At 40.8% G+C, this 22413-nt stretch overlaps 1 protein-coding gene across 2 annotated transcripts in view; it reads right to left on the reverse strand.

Moving 5' to 3' along the window:
- The window catches only part of LOC124612860 (nuclear valosin-containing protein-like), a 154021-nt gene that overhangs the window by 20234 nt on the left and 111374 nt on the right, over window positions 1-22413 (reverse strand). For both annotated transcript variants that reach the window (XM_047141291.1, XM_047141290.1), the window contains exons 10-12: window positions 13630-14293; window positions 5288-5455; window positions 4957-5079 (exon numbers count right to left, since the gene is read on the reverse strand). In XM_047141291.1, coding sequence (XP_046997247.1) covers window positions 4957-5079; window positions 5288-5455; window positions 13630-14293 — 955 coding nt within the window. The remainder of the gene's footprint in view (window positions 1-4956; window positions 5080-5287; window positions 5456-13629; window positions 14294-22413) is intronic.

Genomic DNA, 22413 nt, shown 5'->3' on the forward strand with positions numbered 1-22413 from the left:
GGGCGGGGGAGCCCGGGAAGGGCGGGGGAGCCCGGGAAGGGCGGGGGAGCCCGGGAAGGGCGGGGGAGCCCGGGAAGGGCGGGGGAGCCCGGGAAGGGCGGGGGAGCCCGGGAAGGGCGGGGGAGCCCGGGAAGGGCGGGGAGGCTGGGAAGGGCGGGGAGGCTGGGAAGGGCGGGGAGGCTGGGAAGGGCGGGGAGGCTGGGAAGGGCGGGGAGGCTGGGAAGGGCGGGAGCGGGGAGCGGGCATGTGGGGAGGGAGAGGGAGGAAAATGCCATAGGGCTGTAAGCATCTGCATTAGAATCTTGCTTTCTATCCGCTCTGATGGCTGTATTATCACAACCACTGGTATCTGTTAGTTTGATCCGTTTCACTGTGGATATTGTCTGCCCTGCACAATTTCCTTGCATATACTTTGTTCATCACTGTATACTTCTCCCCTGCATTCGATCCCACAGAAACTGTCCGAGGTTGCAAGTCATTTTAATCATATAATAAAAGGTAAAAATTTTTTTCCCCATGAGTCTGTTCATTCAACATTCCAGCCTGACAGTGTCATGAGAGAAAATGCCGATTTGGCTAAGTCACAGTAATGAATATTTTTATGTAATGTTTGCTGTTTGATACCAACTTGATAGCTTTAAAGAGTCCTTCATTTTATCATTTTCATACTCAATTTAGTATTTTTTGTCATAGTAATATTTGTAATACTTGGAATAAAGGTAGCCATTTGCCATGTATTGGAGTGATTGAAAGTAACATTGCCAGCACTGCAGGTCAACTGGATGGTGTGTTGAGTGGTCAACAGACAAATGAACATAACTGGAGACACCCTGACCTTTTGGACAATATCCTTCATTACAGCTATGTGCTGGAAAACTGCAGCCGTGCACTTCTGTTTTTTGTATTAATTAGATCTTCTTTCAGTATTAATTAGCTCTGAAAGAGGACACTGCGAAAAGTCCAACTACATTTTCAATCTTCTTTGTGGCCCTGTTGACTGCTGAACATCTCAACCATACAGTGAGAGATGCTTTATTAATTGACATTTAATGATAAGCAGGGTGTATTTGTGATGTACTTTCAATGCACCATTGCTTTGAAATGGCACACTGTGCATGTATGTCACACGCTACAAAGGAAATGAATAATCGTAATGCACACAGTTCACACAGGGGTCGTTCACAAGCGCTCCCGAAAATTGACAGTCAAATGCCCACTAGTGACGTCATCACTGCGAAAAGTACTGTGAAGTCTACCTGACCAGATTAAACTGCCACTGGCTACAGATGGAAAACACACACCCCACATTAGCTTCCGACATGGTTTTCAGTATAATTCTCTATGTTTGTTCAGTTTCCTGGGTGCCTCATGTCTCAAAAATGCTTGTTTTGATGTATAATTTGTGATCATAACATGTCAGAAAATATTCGATTAACTTGTACCCAGATAGTAATTCAATTTTTTGACAGGTTTTTACTTCCTGTTACAGATCTGTGTTTTTTAAGAACTGATGAAGTTCATTACCACTAATTACTGTATAAAATTTGTATTCTACATTTAATTTCACCTAAACTAGGAGTTTCACTGTACAATTAATAAAATATTCTGGATTACCGTGCTGTGGTCAGATGGATTTCACATTAAAACACAACATTTGTCCGCATCTACGACATTTTTGAGGAGGATCATAGCTTTTTTGAGTGTCTAGTTCACACCCTGGTTTGTTACTAGCTGCAGCAAATTCCACGCCTGCTCCTGTGCAGTGGCGAGACATCACATGCTTTGTATACCCAAGCATCAGTTGTCAGTTGCAGTCATATGCCGTTGCTATCACCCCACGATGGAAGACTTCTACATCTCTTCTTGAGCACCGAGATCCATGTTATTTAATTTCATGTCTCTCTCCTTCCTATCGAAATTCCTGGGGTGTTTAAAAATATGTATGGCCCCTCTGGTGTCCACTTGCGGCTGCTAGAACTTGAGTCCTATCAAAATGAAAGTGGTGGTCTCCCGGCTGCAAAGCATGGTCCGAAACAGCTGATCTGTTAATCTCTCAATTTGTACAGTTGCCCTCATGCTCTTCTGGTCGCATTTTGAATGTTCTTTTTGTGGTACCCACTTACACCATCCCACAACTGCATGGAATATTGGAATTACCCATTTTTTCCAGCAGTTTGTGAGTATTCTTGGTCAATTTTAAGTGATCCTCTATCTTCTGGGAGGGTCTGCATATTAAAGTCTTATTGGTAGCACAAATAAGTTGCTGAAGATGCACAAAGAGCATGTTCTTAAAGTGAGTGCCATTGGCTCACCCATCTATTCAATTGCCAATATCTTGACATCATCATTGTGGCTGTATGAATTTGGCATACGTAAGAAAATTAAACAGCATAGTGGTCCAGCTGGAGGACACTTATTAGATTTGATTTGGTATTGCTATGATTCCACTCAATGAGGTGTTGAAACAGTTGAATCTGATCCCCATGATGGTTCTATCGTTCAGTTGTTTTCGATCAGCCATGGAGAACAGAAAAAGGAAATGTTACACACCTGATAAGAAAGTAAAATTCATACAAGAGGTGGATACTATTCTGCACAAAACAAAATCTGAAACTGCTTCACACTGAAGAATTGCCGACACCAGACTATGAACACTCACCAGCAAAAGAGACAGTATTTTGAATCAGTTTTTAAAATTGAGTGCAAAATCAACATAACACAACTTTCAGCAAGAATGGAGATGCAGAGATTTGGGAAAGTCATTTTTTATGTCATTCCAACAAAAACGGGCTGCAGCTCTACTAAGCAGTGACACCATGCTGAAAGCAAAGGATATAGATTTAGCTAGAAGTATGAACAACACTGCTGATTTCAAGGCTTCATCAGGATGGTTACAAGTATTTGAAGATCATCATGGAATCACAGGGAGAACATTTTCCGGCGAATCAAACGCTATGGATGATGTCATGGGGCAACATTGGATTGTTGAGTTTCTGCTGGGTACCTTATGGGGTTATCAACTTGAAGAATATCTCCATCTGTGTTGAAATGATCTATTCTATAGTCTGCTTCCCCGTAAAACCTTGGCTGAAGAGGGCGACTCAATGCCACACAGGGAAGAAAAGTAAAATTCGCGTACAAAGATCTCTACTTTTGATAGGAAAATCTACGAATCTGAGGCATTTCAAGGGTGTAAGCACAAAGCCTACGGAAAACAAATGCAATAAGATTTCTTCTCTTCTTATGGAGCAGAGTGCAGCATTGCATCACACCCACCCAAAGTAACTATGGAAAATGTTCGAGTGGAATTTTTCCCTCCAAACTGCATCAGTGTTCAACAGCCAATTGATTTGGGCATTTTTGCAAATTTCAAAGTAAATTATGGAAAAAAAACTGGTTCAACATTTGATAGGACTGACTCCATTAATTTCCTAAGAGCCATGGAATTTATTTCGGCTGCCTGGCACCTGGCATCATCCTACACACCACTTCCGTAAACTGGTGCCTTACTGAAAGAGACACTCATTGAAACCTGGTGCCTTAGTGAAAGAGACTCTCACTGGTGGTGGTGGCGGCGGCAAAATTGTGCCTAGTAATGAGCTAGCTCTAGTGGAGAGTGCACATTTCAACAGTTTTGTACATTTTGATGATAATCTTGTTGTGCGTGGAACTACGGGATGACAAGATTATTGCTGATATGTGTCAACAACATGGTGATGATCAAGAAGGTGGACCAGCTTCAAGTGACAGTGATGGCGACGACAACTTTAATCTTGAATCACTTAAACTGTGTAAAATGGTAAGCACAACTGTTTTGTGCAGGCACTATATCTGTGTGAAAAGTAGTTGTAGAAAGCTCTGAATTCATTAATACGTTTGAAAAAGAAGGTGTACACACTTAATGCACAAAAAGTAAAACAAGTTGAATTATGTGACTTCTTTAGGCAGGATCAAGTTTTAAATAATGTTTTTTCTCTTTAATACTGCATCTCTGTTGTTTGTACAGTGCAAAGTGTCAAATTATAATACAATATCTGATCTCTCTGAAGTGGAACCATAGAATATTTTTTCTTTTAATACTGTATTCCATTTTTTTTGTAAAGTTTACATATGTAGGCCCGTTTGCTACAGCTACGGTAGGGGCGTATTTTTCCAGCCACTTTATGATCTATGAATTTGCTGATTTTCAACTTTTTTAATACTTGCAGTGTGTCTTAGCAGCTAAGATTTTGACATTGTGCTTCTCTCAGTTTGTTCCTCCTGTATAAAAAAAATCTCATGGCAGGGTTTTGACATGTCAGATTGGCCTGCTCCCTTGTGAGTTTAAACTGATAAAATAAACACAGTACACACATTTTTAAATAATTATATTTGTTTGCACAAGGTGCTACATTTCCATTAGTTGTTCAAAATGATGTTCCCCTGTTTTCTATGCAGTCATGACTTGTCACACAAAGCTCCGTGATGCCTGGTGGTGTGCAAACAATGCCAGAAGAACATTTTCTGTCTACTCCACCCGGCTTTCCTCATAATACTACAAGCAGGAAACAAATAGGATCATATCAGATGAACAAGTTAGCAACAAAATAGGACATCTTCTGTCTATGTTCTTTTCAGAGAACATCTGATGCAAGTGTTCATATGACGTTCAAAGTGAGCTGGGGCACCATCAACTTGGATTTACAAGCGCACACAATCAAGACATATCGTACGACAACGTGAGGAATATGTATCTCAGAACCACACTAGTGCACTTAATGCGGAGTTATCACATTTCACTGGCAGAGCTATCATGGAATCACGGAACATGTTTGGCTTTGCAACTTTTCACTCAGTCACCTCTGGTTGAGGTTCGGTATATTAAATTGATCCACTGAGGCTTCTTCACCATCCTTAAAAGTTTCACGCAAATAACATAGCATATTATCATTAGTGGCTTTCATGTGTATTACTTACTTCACCCGCATCACTTCTTTTGGGGCACAAAGCATCTAATTCATCGAAGAATATGACACATGGTGCAGAATTTGCTGCTCTCTGAAAGCATTGGCGAACAGCCCTCTCACTTTCACCAACATACTGAAATGCAATAACAAAATTTTAACTATATTATCATCATGCCATCTATACTAAAGAAGCAAAATCTTTTACACACACACACACACACACACACACACACACACTGTATTAGATATTTCACAGCTGCTTCATCTCAATTCAGAATAAATTTCTGTGAACAAACATATGTGCAGCAAGTTTAGAAATGAAGACAACAGTTACAACATACCATATTGAGCAATTCAGGACCTTTTACAGAAATGAAATTTATTCCTGCTTCATTTGCTACTGCTTTAGCCAAAAGAGTTTTCCCACAGCCAGGTGGTCCACAAAGGAGCACTCCAGTTGGTGTCGACAGACCAAGGTCAGCAAATTCCTTTGCATACTGGACTGGGCCCTGGACAACAAACAACGAAATGATGAGTACAGATTTGTAAAAACACATTTTTGATTTAATCAAACACTACAACCAGCAGTTTCCTTAACGTGGACTATATCGTTTTGTCCACTCCACGGGCACCACTATGATAGCATGAGACATGGAGGTTTGCAAAAACAAGTATCTCAAGAGTGCGTCCAATTCTGTGAAGCAATGTTAAAATGGATCACATAGGTGGTCTATAGATGACCAAGTTTTATAAATTTTGCATTAAGAGGACTGATGTAATTTCATTTGCCTGCAATACTAAAAAAAAGTGTGTGTGTGTGTGTGCGCGCGCGCGCGCGCGCGCGCGCAAGTGCTTATGTTTATGAATATACTCATGATTAGATTTGAATATAGTAAAATAATGAAACCAGGGACCACAAGCCTGAATGTGGGTGATTTTGCAGGGACTGAATAAACTAAAAAGTGTCATTGTCTGCCTGTCTTCTACTGTGGTAGTTAATAATAAGCACACCAAAACCTTTTGAGAGACTAGGCTAACCGTGGACAACAGTAGCACTGCAATGGGTAAATTTGCACCATGACAATGTATCCAAACAGGCAACTAACTACAGCATTCAGTTCCAGGAGTGTGTACAAGTGAGATTTGCATCCCATACTCCCTGCAACTCAATATGGCCACATGCTATTATTTCCTGTTCCTACAATGAAGAATCACACAGGTGGAGGGAGGTTCACCAGTCATGGAAAAGCTGTTAATGCCTTTGAACTAGTAGGTCTTCAAGAAAGTTGGTAGAAAATGTATTTCCAAAACTGGCTTACAAGAATGCTTGACACACAAACATTTGTGGTGAGTACACTGAGAGAATATACTCACAGACTTTTTTAAAGTTCTTTACATTATGCATACCTCAAAGTATCACAATGAAATAGGCCCCAGGTAAAGGGCAAATAATAAAATGAAATAATAAATACAAAACAAATCTTCCACATTGGCCCATGTACACCTTTTCTGCAGCTTTCAGAACTAGAATTTAAATCTAGTTCTATCACTGAGAGGAAAGTACAAAGGAAGAGCTAACAGAAAAAGCAAGTAACATGTTCTAAACAGTTTGCCTGTTACCATCTGCCCATACTCAAGAGTTTAGTGGTGGTCATATCACTGGAACTATTCTGCAACAAATAAAAAGGGGAGGAGGAATAAAACCACCTATTTAAGTCCTTGAAAAAACTTTGTGTGTGTTTTTTCTGTTTATTTCTCTGCCAGTCCATCCTACTGCCTGATAGTGTTGTTTTTGTTATTCTACGCCAGATGGTCTAGAGGTTCCGAGGTAACCATCTTGTATTTCGCTGAAATTTTTTGTGGACGTTCACACATGCCCCAATAACAATTGGTAAAGTTCCAACAATCACCAGTTAAATACTTGCAGAGATGAAGTCATTTGTTTGACCCCTAGTGCAGCTTTCAACAACTAACCCTAACTTTTCAGCAATTTTGGGACATAATATATCCAGCAATATTTTCTTGGAAGAAACAAAACTAGGAAATCTTGTACAACTTTTTGCAATCTCTGAATTGAAATAATATAATAATAATAACAACAATAATAAAATATCTCTATAAGTGCATAGTAAACCTAAAACTTTGCATATGATAACTTATCAAAAGAAGATCTTAGAGTATAAAATTTCATTTCCCTACTTCTATCCAATGGTTACAAATTGAGGTCAAAGTTGATGATTTTTGTAAAAATGACAAAACATGGGTATTTTTGGCACACTTTTACAAAAAAAGTATTTTCCACAAACTCTTTTAAACCATTTTTCAATGACTCAAATCTGACATTTTTGTGATGTTTTACAATTGTTTAATAATTGGTAATACTGAAAATTCTAATGAACAGGACATGAGCTCGAGTCAGAACAACTCAAAAAAGTACAGAAAAGAAGGGCACCACTTATCACGACTCACTGTGACATATTTCAGGTAGATTTTCTGCTGCAGTAACTGCAGAATCACACTAGTTCTAAACTTCAAAATTTAACTGTGCATTACCAAGGCAATGGAAATCACAACAACTGTTGTAGGACAGCTACAACGCACATCTTATATACTGCCTTCAAGTTTTACAGTATTCTTTCATATGCAAATTTTGTTGAAGTTCATAGCAGTCTGCCCAAGATTTTTTTTCCAGAAAAGGATTTGTGTTTATGAGAATTTTGAATCTGTCTTTTTATTTTGTGATGCTATTGATGTTTTAGTTTGATTTCAGTCTAAAGTATAGCATATTTTACTTTCATGCAGTTTGTAGTTTGCGTGGAGTAAAAGTGTACTAATGAAGAACTGCATAAATGTGTTCCTATAGTCCATGTACTTTGCCCACAGCTGGCTTCTTTTGAAGTGAGGAACCAGCATGCTCTTACCATTGGAGTGAGGTGGGAGGGGGGTGTCAAAACTGTGCAACAGCAACCATGGATGCGTTTCTTTACCACAGGACCCCAAACCTGGTACGTGCTTGTTTCTCAAGCCTGATAATACACTTTTATAAGTGTCCCAGGCCAAAGCTAGAAGAGGTCCCTTTTAGAATCTTAAGCTTATATTTACTCCAAGATACTTGAATTTTTAGAGATCTCAATTTGCTTTTGAACATTGCAATGAAAACCATACTGCCTCCCAAACAATGTCACTGATGGAGATGGAATACCGTATTTACTCGAATCTAAGCCGCACTCGAATCTAAGCCGCACTCGAATCTAAGCCGCACCTGAAAAATGAGACTCAAAATAAAGGAAAAAAAAAAATTCCCGAATCTAAGCCGCACCTGTAATTTCAGAATCGAAATTCAAGGGGAGAGAAAAGTTTTAGGCCGCACATCCAAATTGAAACAAAGTTGGTCCATTGTAATATGAGACACAATTTAGGTCGAATGAATGATGATACAGCTTCAGTAATTTGGTTCGAGTCGTAAGCATAGCAGTTAAGCTTTACCAGGTAGCCATTGCTATGCGTCAGGCGCTCCGTCCGTATTTATTCGCGTACCCTTCCTTTTTCACATGCTTCGTCTGGTTTGAATCAATTGCTTAATTTGCTTCAATCTGATAATTGCCGTTTTCTTTGTTATAGGTGTTAACGTCACTCTTAAGCTGAAAATGCAGTACTGTACTGTGTCATACATTGTTTGTCGCATTCTGATAGTGTGTGTTTACGGCCTGTCGCGGCTCGCAAAAAAAAAAAAAAAAAAAAAAAAAAAAAAAAAAAAAAAAAAAAAAAAAAAAAAAAAAAAAAAAGGGAGAGAGAGAGAGAGAGAGAGAGAGAGAGAGAGAGAGAGAGGAATCGCCTCATTAGCGAAACAATGGCAAGAGACTGCTATTTGTTGTTACTTACACTGCTGCTTTCTTTGATAATGATCAACAAGAACCAAATAACAGACTGCGTATGATAGAACATGTTCTGAAAGAGAGGTAGGTGAAAATTTTTCTCCGTTTGAAAATCTTTGCGGCCGCTTCTTTAGTATATCAAATTCTGCACAGAAATTAGTCATCTTAGGTTTAAAAATCTAGTCAGTTGCCGTGCTTCATTTTTGACTATCACTATTAGGCATAAGAATAATACGAATATAAACATGACACGATACGTATATTCTTCCACGTTTGCTGTTGTCTCACTCTAGTTTCGTAGTTTATTAGGCAGGCAGGATTTAAATGAGATAGCAGCAAACATGAAAAATACGTGGCAAAATGTTTATATTCTCATTATTCTTACGGTGAAGAGAATACTGCACGTGATTCACATTTCATCAGGTTCCTATTAGCAACCATCTCTTCTCACAGGTAGGAAAAAATTGAGAACGTTGAGTTGGCCATATTGACAAACATCCCAAACAGTCTTGCCAGTCGGATTTTCGTAGTACATTGAAATTCTGCTACATTCGAAGATGAACAATACGGAATTTGTATTTACTTCGTTGGATAATGTATGAAAATGCAGTGGTTGAAACTCGGGGCGGAGAAAAAAAAGCTCGTCTTGCACCCTTCTTCTTCTTTTTTTTTTTTTTTTTTTTTAACTGGCGCAGAGGTTTTGGCGCCAGTATTTATCTTTGTGCGTACAAAGCTTGCCTGTGTGGCGCTACATATATTCGACGGCAGAAGTTAGTTGTGGCGGCACCTACCAACATTTTTCAGAACTTCCGCTTGCTTTGCACTCGATTCTAAGCCGCAGCCGGATTTTTGGATTGCAAAAACTGAAAAAAAAAGTGCGGCTTAGATTCGAGTAAATACGGTAATTGAAACAATGTGCTACTCTGGAAGCCAGCAACTTTCACTTTTTGATGAGCAATAAAATTAATTTGCTGGCCCCTGCGGGGTTGATTCAATATCTAGGCCAGGGCTGCCCAACCTGTGGTCCAAAAAGTGAGCATCTATGACATTACCAGGAAAAAAAATTCTATAAAATTTTGTTTATGTAATGTTATGATGAATATCTTCATTTTTCCCCCCTTCTGTCAGCAGTTATTGTTAGTGCTAAGTGTATTGCAAGTCGCCCAAAATTACTCATCATCTCCCAGTGTGGCTTGCTTAAGCTAAAGGATTGGACAACCCCGATCTAGACACAATATAGCAAAGAGATGGGGATGGAACAAGCATATACGAATTTTAGTAGCGAAAGCAAATGGTCAGCTTCATTTATTGGGAGAGTTTCAGGATGGTGTCATTCACCTGTAGTACAGGAAATCATGTATAGAACACCAATGCGATCTGTTCTTGAGTATTGCTCAAGTGTGGAATTAAAGCAAGACGCTGAAGCAGTTCCGGGGTGTGCTGCGAAATTTGTTATCAGTAGGTTCAATCAACATACAAGTATTGCAAATATACCTCGGGAACTCAAATGGGAATGTGTCATTCTTTTCAGAGGAACGCTATTAACATACCTTTTGCTTAAGGACCGCAAAGGTAAGAGAAATTAGGGCTCGTAAGGAGGCATATGAACAGCCATTTTTCCCTCTCTCCATTTGCGTGTGGAATAGGAAAGGAAATGACTAATAGTGGTACAAGGTACCCTCTGTCACACATCATACAGTGGCTCGTGTAGTATGTATGTAGATGTAGACGCTTTTTGAAGTATCCTTCAGCTCAGTGGAAGTCTTACAGAAGTTTCCAATCCAGCACTCTTTCTCACATATACACGGCAATATTGTCCTTGCTGGAGGTCTGATGTTAATATACACTATGGAATCAAGAGTATCTGGACACCTGCCTGAAAATGACTTACAAGCTCATGGCACCCTCTATCTGTAATGCTTGAATTCAACATGGTGTTGGCCCATCCTTAGCCTTGATGACAGTTTCCACTCTCGCAGGCATACGTTCAATCAGGTGCTGCAAGGTTGCTTGGGGAATGGCAGCCCATTAAGCATGGAGTGCTGCACTGAAGAGAGGTATCGATGTCTGTCGATGAGGCCTGGCACAAAGTCAGCGTTCCAAAACATCGCAAAGTTGCTCTATAGGATTCAGGTCAGTCCATTACAGGGATGTTATTGTCGTGTAACCACTCCACCACAGGCCATGCATTATGAACAAGTGCTTGATCATGTTGAAAGATGCAATCACCATCCCGGAATTCCTCTTCAACAATGGGTTCACCGGGCGTTCGACATACCCGCACCCTGCCATCGGATCACCACATTGCGTACCGTGATTCGTCACTTCACACAACGTTTTCCCACTGTTCAATCGTGCAATGATTACGCTCCTTACACCAAGCGAGGCATCGTTTGCAATTTACCGGCATGATGTGTGGCTTATGAGCAGCCGCTCGACCACGAAATCTGAGTTTTCTCACCTCCCACCTAACAGTCATAGTGCTTGCAGTGGATCCTGATGCAGAGTGCAATTCCTGAGTGATGGTTTGGATAGATGTTTGCCTATTGCACATTATGACCTTCTTCCAGTGTCGGCGGTCTGTGTCAGTCAACAGACGACGTCGGCCTGTACGCTTTTGTGCTGTGTGTGTCCCTTCACGATTCCACTTCACTATCACATTGGACACAGTGGACCTAGGGATGTTTAGGAATGTGGAAGTCTCGCATACAGACATACGACAAGTGACACCCAATCAGCTGACCACATTCAAAGTCAGTTAGTACCGTGGAGTGCCCCATTCTGCTCTCTCATGATGTCTAATGACTAATGAGGTTGCTGATATGGAGTACCTGGCAGTAGGTGGCAGCACAATGCACCGAATATGAAAAATGTATGTTTTGGGGGGTGTCCGGATACTGTTTATCACATAGTGTACTTCCTTCACTGTCACAAATCGTTAACAGAAAGGAGGATGCACAATTTTAAACTCTGCTGATCTGAATTGTTTCTTCAGTTGGGGGGGGGGGGGGGGGGGGGGGGGGGGGGGAAATATTTTCTCTGGTTCCTGTTAGAGAAGGTCCATGTTTAAACCTCTTTGTCTTCTGACCCTTAAAAATATTTTCTTCAATTTCTTCTTTGCCGACGAAACAAATTTAATGTCATTAATGCTTTTAGTGCAAAAGCAAAACAGATTTATAGGTCCAAGAATCTGACTACTAACTGGTCCTTATAAGCTTGCTCTTACTACTGATTACTTTCACAAACTGAGAAAATTTTTGAAAGTTTTGTATTGGGTGCTGGGGCCACCACTCAAATAATAAATAAAAATCAGAGCAAATTGTGTTTTACATATTCCATCAATTCATTGATAAAGACAAGAAGAATTATTGCATCATGTCGGTCAGTCACTGACAACATAAAAACTCAAATTTTACCTTCTGATTTTGTGGAAAAAAGATGACAGAAAGATAGATGATGCTTAACTATTTTTCTCTTGGAAACCTTGCTTTATTTTCTAAATGAACAATTTTGACAAAACCCATTAGGATAATAAGCGCCTCTTCCTTTATATAAAACTTAAGGACTTTCAGATGCACACTCTGATTTTTGGAAATCTAATGACATGACAGACACCAAATTTTTGTTCCAGCTTTTTCAATAAATTCATCCTCTGTGAAATGCTTTGCATCCAGGTTGCCCCTATCAGTAGTGTGAATCCATTGCTTGTATAAAATAATTTCCTATGGATCATGTTGTATGAAATAGCTAAAAAATGCAGATGCTATAGCTTCTGCTCTATGTAACATGACGTACCATGATTTCCTTAAATCGCAGACTGCAAACACCTATGCTGAGAAACACAAGCAATTATTAGAGATACAAAAAAAGAAAAAAACTATCCTCATTACTGGACTCTTTATACCCTTTCATTTTTTATAAAAAGAATTTTGTAGATCTGAATAATGCGTTAGAGATGTTTAAAAATCAAGAAAGATTACTTCCCTTTGCAGATTTTCAAGTTTTTTGATTCGAGCTCACTTCATAGTGCTCTGGATTTTTAATACTATCTTAACGGGTATTAAAAAATTGTAAAACACAACAAGAAATGGGTCATTTAATTTGAATACCAGTGGAATATGGGTGTATTTTTAATGCATTTTCACTGTGTCGTCATTTTGTTACGGCATTATATGCATCACCGTAAAACGAAATCTAGATTTTTAGGTGGTTTAGGACAGGGTCTTTCCAATGGAAAATGTTTAAAAGAGTTTGCAGAAAATACTTTTTTGTAAAAGTGGGCTGAAAATATACATTTCAGGTATTTTTACAAAAATTGTCAACTTTGCCCTCAATTTGCAAACTGCTGGAAAGCAGCAGGGGGAATGTTTGATATTTGTACACCTTGTGTTGGTAAGTTACCACATGCAAAGTTTCGGCATTATCATGCACTTACTCCAGGAGACACAAAAAGCTAAACTATACATTTTTCCAAGCACTTTTTGTTCACTATGCCTAAAATTATCTATATGAAAACTGTTTATAAATCTTTATTATTTCACTTAAGAAAACACAAAAAAGTTGTACAACGTGACCTAGGTCTGCTCAGGGCGCACTGCTGAAAGCTGTGGTAGGCAGTCAAACAAATGACTGTATCTCTCCAAGTATTATATTAGGAATTAGTATGGATGTTCACACAAAATTACATCAAAATCCGCGATTGTCATGGGGACACTTTTTCTGAAATTAGAGCATTTGACATAAAATGGCACTACTTTGTTATCATGAACAACCAAAAGAATATTCACATTCTGTTTCCTCTAACTTACCAATATTGCTAGTTGTAACTCTTCTCTGACGTCTTTCAATGAACCAATGTCATCCCAGGTTACATCAGGAACAGTAGCAAAGCCTTCACGTTTAGCTGATGGTTGCACTGCACGGAGAGCTTCTTTGAAGTCTGACTGCTGTATGTACAGTTCACTCAGTTGTTCACCTGTTAGTGGAGGCTGGTTGTGCAGCCAATCTACTAGGTCTGAAAGTGTAACATTTTGAAGGACTGTTTCTGTCACAGGTGCAGATGTCTTCTGACAACTATCTGCTGAAGGCAAATTCTCCTTTGTATTTATATTATCCTCTGGGGAGCTAATACCTTCCTTACTGGCATTTAATGCCACCATATCATGTATTTTGCTGTCAGGATCTACAGCTTTATCACCTTCCACCCCACTGCCAATTTCTTTTTCACTGACTTCACTGCTAGAACTATCACTATCTTTAGCTTTAACACTGACTGTTTTTTTCTTTCTTTGTTTTCCATTTTCCATTGCTTTTGATGGACTGTCTATGGTGACAACCTCCTTGTCCTGTTTACTTTGTGTTTTTGTTTTCAAATAATATTTTCCATTTTCCACCACTTTTGTCGGACTGTCTATGGTGACAAGCTCCTTGTCTTTTTTAATTTGTGCTTTTGTTTTCAACTCGCTGAATACTCTGGAATAAGAGAACAAAAGTTAAGGATTTTATTTTCATTCAGAAAAACATCTCTGTAAAGCAGAGTTGGTGTTATCAAGTATAAGGGATTTGTTGAGCATATAAAAAAAGATGAGTAATTATTTACTGGGACAAATGTGCAAGCTTTTCTTCTTTATTACTAGGAAGTGTTTTAATAGCACACAAAGTTAATTAAGTAAATAATCAAAACACACACACACACGCGCACACACACACACACACACACACACACACACACACACACACACACACACACACACACACACACACGAACACTTTTTCACTTGACACTAGTATTAGTAGCTTTAGCATGCTACTCTCCTCTCCAAGGTCTTTAGGTACTACAACATTTGTTTCTAAAAGCTCCTTCATCATCATTTACAACTGCATGTTCTTGCTGTCTTCATGTCATTAAATGAAGACATTTTCTTCCACATTAGGAGAAGACAAAAGCCAATCTACAAAGACAGAAAGGAACGATCTCAAGAGGTCAACAGAGATCAAACCCACCAAAACAGAAATAGTTACTTTCTCAACTTCAAAGTAGAAGCTCCTCATTATTGCAATCCCATCGATTATTAAATGTAATTCACACTGTTCAACTGATTTTTCCATAATTTTCCATTTTTTATTTTTTTATCCTCCACTATGGATCCTACCTCCTTCCAACTGTGCCTGTAAAAAAACTTTACCCTACCCCTAGCCAGAACCCAGTCCAACACATTGTTCCTGAATTGTTGTCAGCTCATGGAATCCACCAAAAGGCCTGGTCATCAATTTACCAATCTTTCACTGCAGCCCTCTCCTTTCATGATGATATCTATCTGTTCAAATTCTTTGAATCCATTGCCCTCACCAACCTAGTCCTGCAAAACCATACAAACCAAGCCCAAACCTCCTGCAATACTCCCTTGCCACGTACAAAATTCTCTTGCTTCCAAAGTTATACATCCCATCTTATAGGAACTAGAGTAGCACGTGCAATGCTATCTCCAAGCACACTCCAACATGTTCTCCTCATACTCCTGTCTTGGACAACCACTATCCACCACTCCTACAAGGGCCTCCATCACAGCTCTCCCACATCCCTTCATAGCTGTTAAACCCTGCCTTGCAGACTTTACTTTTACCACTACCGAAGAAGCTCACTCTCACCACCATCCAGAATTCAGAAACTAAACAGATCTGCAACAGTGTCAGACAGCAAGAGCTCCAGTCCCTCCTTAAATTCTTTGGTCCATCCTGAAACTTTCCCCTGAATCTTCCTCTCACCTCACCCCCACCACCTCCTACTTGCTTCCTAAAGTTCATAAACCCAACCACCTAGGAAACCCCTTATGGCTGGTTACTGTGCCCCTACAGTGAGAATCTCTGCTCTTGCGGGCCAACTTATTCAGCTTATTACCTGTAACCCATCCTCCTGTATAAAAAGACACCAACCATTTCCTCTGCTGACTCCTCACAGTTCCTGTTCCTTTACCACCCACAACCCTGCTCATCACTGTCAAATTCACTTGCCTCTACAGTATACTCTAACATTCCCAATGCCCGTGGCCTTACCACTATTAAACACTATCTTTCCCAATGGCTGACAGACACTAAATCTACAACCTTCTTCCTGGTTACCATGACCAACTACACTCCTGGAAATGGAAAAAAGAACACATTGACATCGGTGTGTCAGACCCACCATACTTGCTCCGGACACTGCGAGAGAGCTGTACAAGCAATGATCACACGCACGGCATAGCGGACACACCAGGAACCGCGGTGTTGGCCGTCGAATGGCGCTAGCTGCGCAGCATTTGTGCATCGCTGCCGTCAGTGTCAGCCAGTTTGCCGTGGCATACGGAGCTCCATCGCAGTCTTTACCACTGGTAGCATGCCGCGACAGCGTGGACGTAAACCGCATGTGCAGTTGACGGACTTTGAGCGAGGGCGTATAGTGGGCATGCGGGAGGCCGGGTGGACGTACCGCCGAATTGCTCAACACGTGGGGCGTGAGGTCTCCACAGTACATCGATGTTGTCGCCAGTGGTCGGCGGAAGGTGCACGTGTCCGTCGACCTGGGACCGGACCGCAGCGACGCACGGATGCACGCCAAGACCGTAGGATCCTACGCAGTGCCGTAGGGGACCGCACCGCCACTTCCCAGCAAATTAGGGACACTGTTGCTCCTGGGGTATCGGCGAGGACCATTCGCAACCGTCTCCATGAAGCTGGGCTACGGTCCCGCACACCGTTAGGCCGTCTTCCGCTCACGCCCCAACATCGTGCAGCCCGCCTCCAGTGGTGTCGCGACAGGCGTGAATGGAGGGACGAATGGAGACGTGTCGTCTTCAGCGATGAGAGTCGCTTCTGCCTTGGTGCCAATGATGGTCGTATGCGTGTTTGGCGCCGTGCAGGTGAGCGCCACAATCAGGACTGCATACGACTGAGGCACACAGGGCCAACACCCGGCATCATGGTGTGGGGAGCGATCTCCTACACTGGCCGTACACCACTGGTGATCGTCGAGGGGACACTGAATAGTGCACGGTACATCCAAACCGTCATCGAACCCATCGTTCTACCATTCCTAGACCGGCAAGGGAACTTGCTGTTCCAACAAGACAATGCACGTCCGCATGTATCCCGTGCCACCCAACGTGCTCTAGAAGGTGTAAGTCAACTACCCTGGCCAGCAAGATCTCCGGATCTGTCCTCCATTGAGCATGTTTGGGACTGGATGAAGTGTCGTCTCACGCGGTCTGCACGTCCAGCACGAACGCTGGTCCAACTGAGGCGCCAGGTGGAAATGGCATGGCAAGCCGTTCCACAGGACTACATCCAGCATCTCTACGATCGTCTCCATGGGAGAATAGCAGCCTGCATTGTTGCGAAAGGTGGATATACACTGTACTAGTGCCGACATTGTGCATGCTCTGTTGCCTGTGTCTGTGTGCCTGTGGTTCTGTCAGTGTGATCATGTGATGTATCTTACCCCAGGAATGTGTCAATAAAGTTTCCCCTTCCTGGGACAATGAATTCACGGTGTTCTTATTTCAATTTCCAGGAGTGTATATCCATACCCATAATTACTACTTCTTTGAAGCCTTCACCTACAAACAATTTCTTGGTGCAATAATTGGCATCCAAACATGGCACCACCCTCTGCCAACCTATTCATGCCTCATCCAGAGGAATGCTTTCCAACCACCCCAAATCCTGAACCCCTCACATGGCTCTGCTTCACTGATGACCTCTTCATGATGTGGACCTACAATGAGGACATCCTATCTACATTCCTTCAGGATTTCAACATCATCTCCACCATCAACTTCACCTGCAGCTCTTCAGTACAGTAAGCCACTTCATTGATGTTTCAGTGCCACCCAGGACTGGAGTGACTGAATCACATTTTTCATCGGAGTTCCAACTGTCTCTAAGCACGACCTGAAATGAGGAACCTCCTCTACACTAACCTCCGATATTGGTATTCCGCCACTCACTCAAGTTATGCAATGCTGTTGTCCATCTCTACTCCAAGCCTAATCCCAACCCCATGCCCAAGACACAGTTACCTGTGAAAGCCGCCATGTGATTAAAAACCTGAGCAGTAACCACTGTGCCACTTTTTAGTGGGCATAACAACTAATGAGCTGAAACTTACTGGCAGATTAAAACTGTGTGCCGGACCGAGACTCGAACTCGGGGCCTTTGCCTTTCGCAGGCAAGTGCTCTACCAACTGAGCTACCAAAGCACGACTCACGCCCATCCTCACAGCTTTACTTCTGCCAGTACCTCGTCTCCTACCTTCCAAACTTTACAGAAGCTCTCCTGCAAACCGAGAAATCCAAGTGGTGAGCACGCGCGACTTTAATGATCCAACAACATGCCATCGCTCGGTCCAGAGATGCTGCTTGAGCGACGTGCAGCAGCCGGCCGCTGTGGTAGAGAACTGACAGCAGCAACGAATAATTAATTAACTGTCAAAAGTTGGTGTGGTGCTGCATGTTTGTTCATTTTAAATGGTTCCTATAGTATGACACTGTATATGTGGACGAGGAAAAAAAATTCCGGGATTTTTCCCAGATTTCCCGGTTAAAAAAATACACTTTCTCCTGGATGAAAATATACTTTTTCCGTGTTAAGTAACAATATACCTTTCCTCGGAACTTTAAAACTTATTAATCCTTTCAATGGTTGTGATTTTATTTCCCGGCACTTTAGAAAACGAAACTCAGGGGAAGAAATATGTTCAGGAAAGATGTCTGACGTGCAGCAACATGTACACTGCATATTTTCCTATTACGAAAGTATAAATACGAATTTCCACCAAACACCGCATGTTACTTTCCAAGGGATTGTAATCGAGATTGTGATGCGCTTTTGTAAGCCAGTCGTAGCTCATGTCAAGCCATCTCGCCAGCCGATGACCGTGTATATTCGGAGCATAGGACATGTGATGTAGTCAGTCAATAGCGACATCACTGTTAAGCAGCGCGAACACACAAATAGGAATAGGTAATGGTTTAAATTAATATATATAGTGTTTCTACAAGAAAAGAAAAGCTTTCACATATAAGGTTGGATTAATAAGCTGCAAGAGAAACTAGGCTTTCACACATAATGTTGATCTTTTTTGCGCATGTTACACTTTAAGATACATCACACAAATGTGCCAGTAAAATTTTTAAAAACTGGCATAAATGTCTGATCTTCTGGGCTCGTAAATATTCCAAATGGTCGTCCTCAAAGATTTGATTTTTGAATGAGAGTCAAACACACTGTGATTTAAGAAATTCATCGGACATTCGCGCACAGAGTTCATCTTGTGTAAAAGGAAATTTACGTTACTTGAAAATAACACTTTTTAAACAACCATTCAGAAAATTTTCCCGCGATCTGTTAGAAATAAATTCGTTTCAGCAGTTGCACCAGATGATGCCGCGTTTGCGCAGCTACAATGACGCAGGAAGCCCATATGCTCGTAGGTGTAAAACATTAAAAGATATTACATTATCTCATAAAAGAAACAAGACATTAGTAGAGATTCCAAGAGTATGGGAATTTTGTGAACCATATTAAAAAGTAATTCGGCTTAAAGTGCACATTCGTATGTCCACATTCAGATGTAAATTTTCTTGGAGTACCAGTGCTGTGTTATCTCATGTTTGGTTCTTTATTATGGCGTAATGCCACACTTGCTACAAGATGAAAACGTGAATTTGAAATGCAGCGAACAGTTGAAACTAGCCAATAGTGTGGAATCAAACACTTCGTTTCAAATAAATTGACCGTCTCAGCAGAAAAGATTAATGAAAGTCAAATTTCTTTAACAAACCGACAAAAAAACTTCATTGTTCTGCAAGGCGATTAATGCTTCACTGTCAGAAAGGTGGAAACAAAATCTGATACTAATAATATATTTTAGCCTTCCGTAATTATGTGAATGAATTTTAATTCACCTGATAGTTTCCAGCCACAGAAATCAGTTTTGTTTTCATTTGACGTGAGAGCAATAAACGAAGAGGAAACAACAAAATCAATACACGTAAACACAGTTCACGTGGAGACTACCACCTGCTCACTACAACTCAGACTGCTCTGTGCATGAGGTCTGGATCTATGATATTTCCGAACCGGGACAATATTAGATAGTGGCGCTCCCCCTCCCTCGAGCATTTGAGGCAGGACTCCAAAAATTTAAAAAATCGGGCTTTTCAAAGAATCTGCATTTTGTAGCGCACATCTTTCTGATGAGTCTGATACATGAAACATATATGTTTGAGGGAATGTAGCACATGTTATTTGATCTTAAGTGTGCCAAAGTGCAGTGCCACACCTTGTTACACAGCATTCTTCCAACGCACGTCTCTGTATTTCGCTCTGTGGAATCCAAATGTGTAATATTTTGCAATGGGTGCCATCAAACTATATTCAGGCCAGTGGAAATTAAAATGTCCTGTAGTGCCTCTCCTGCCCCAGTCGGCCAGTTTGACATCTACATCTACATCCATACTCTGAAAGCCACCTGATGGTGTGTGGCGGAGGGTACCTTGAGCACCTCTATCGGTTCTCCCTTCTATTCCAGTCTCGTACTGTTTGTGGAAAGAGAGATTGTCGGTATGTCTCTGTGTGGGCTCTAATCCCTCTGATTTTATCCTCGTGGTCTCTTCACGAGATATACATAGGAGGGAGCAATATACTGTTTGACACCTCGGTGAAGGTATGTTCTCGAAACTTCAACAAAAGCCCGTACCGAGCTACTGAGCGTCTCTCTTGCAGAGTCTTCCACTGGAGTTTATCTATCATCTCTGTAACACTTTCTCGATTACTAAATGATCCTGTAACGAAGCGCGTCGCTCTCCATTGGATCTTCTCTATCTCTTCTATCAACCCTATCTGGTACAGATCCCACACCGATGAGCAGTATTCAAGCGGTGGGTGAACAAGTGTACTGTTACCTAGTTCCTTAGTTATCGGACTGCATTTCCTTAGGATTCTTCCAATGAATCTCAGTCTGGCATCTGCTTTACCGATGATTAATTTTATATGGTCATTCCATTTTAAATCACACCTAATGCCTAATCCCAGATAATTTATGGAATTAACTGCTTCCAGTTGCTGACCTGCTATATTGTAGGTAAATAATAAAGGATCTTTCTTCCTATGTATTCGCAGCACATTCACTTGTCTACATTGTGATTCAATTGCCATTCCCTGCACCATGTGTCAATTAGTTGCAGATCCTCCTGCCCTCTTAAAATAATAAACTCACAATTAATACTGGATGGGATTATTTGTAACCCGAAGAACACGAATTCTTTAGAAAATTTGCACTCTTTATTGCCTATTAGCTAATAACTTGCTGTTTTGTGTGATATAGATAAAACCAGTAAAGATGGGAGACAAGCAAGACAGTACACATTTCTTCAATCCTTAAGTCCTAGCATCTTTTCTCTCTAATCTTGCTACAACTTTACATGGTGTGCTTTCCTTTATAGGAAAGAATCTATTACCTCATCAAAGTTCGTCAATGCTTTGCTACATGAAAAAACAAAATGTCATTGTCTAATATTAGAAAAGCTGTTAAGACAAATAGTACCCAAGACTGGCGTGGCTTCTCGTTCTGATTACGTGTATTTTGTCACTGTCTACTAGATAAAACGAAATAGGCCTGCCTAATATTCCAGCAACTGTTACACACACCAAATAAACGAGACTGTTTTGGCACAAATGGTCATTTTTATAACACAGCAGAAGATAATTCACGAAGTACCAATATCAAATGCCTATTAGGCCAACTACAAGCAAAAAGTTTTATGTTAGGAAATAGTTTCACATTTCATTCATACTCTCTAGCTTCTGAAGCACAAGATCAAAAAGTAGTAGTACGAAATTTTTATATAAATTTGGAATCATCATATTCTTCCATAATTTGTGGGAGTCCCCATTTCTTCTCCTTCCTCGTTCTAACAAACAATCTTGTCAACACTAATTCTGTAACTATTCCTGCCTATGTCAAAATTTATTCTCTGGTCAACTTCACAAATCCTGCCACTATCACCGGTTTAGTTACCCCGCATTTATTCTCCTGTTAGGCGTTATGTGTTCGTACAACACGTTTTCCATGCTACTTCCAGAATAGAACTTTAGCCGCTGCTATCCGGAGACTGTATAACTGGCCCTTAGTGGTGTAGCAGTCTGGCCAAAAATTTTCTGTCAACATTTCATTTTCTTGCATCACTGAGAAGATAATAAAATCTTTGTTGCCTGTTATTCCTGTTAGTCATTTATTTCTACTGTGGTAGACTGAATCTATGGAATTCACTAGTAATTATAACAACGCTGATCATTTGTAAACCCAGTCAACCACATAAACAGCAATTGTCATTCACCCTTATGCGTGAACGAAATTGCATTGCGATGTCAAACAAGTCCGCAGCATGTATTGCAACTAGACCCGTCCCCCCCCCCCCCCCTTTTTTTTTTTGCAGGAATGTTTACTCCTAGATGCGACGGGGATTCCCCTGGCAGAGACATCACATACACTATGCATGCATTCAAAAATCAACTTCCAATTCATTCGGAAATCAATATAGAATTTGATCAT

This window comes from Schistocerca americana, chromosome 4, assembly GCF_021461395.2.
Source record: "Schistocerca americana isolate TAMUIC-IGC-003095 chromosome 4, iqSchAmer2.1, whole genome shotgun sequence".
In the NCBI taxonomy this organism is placed as follows: Eukaryota; Metazoa; Arthropoda; class Insecta; order Orthoptera; family Acrididae; genus Schistocerca; species Schistocerca americana.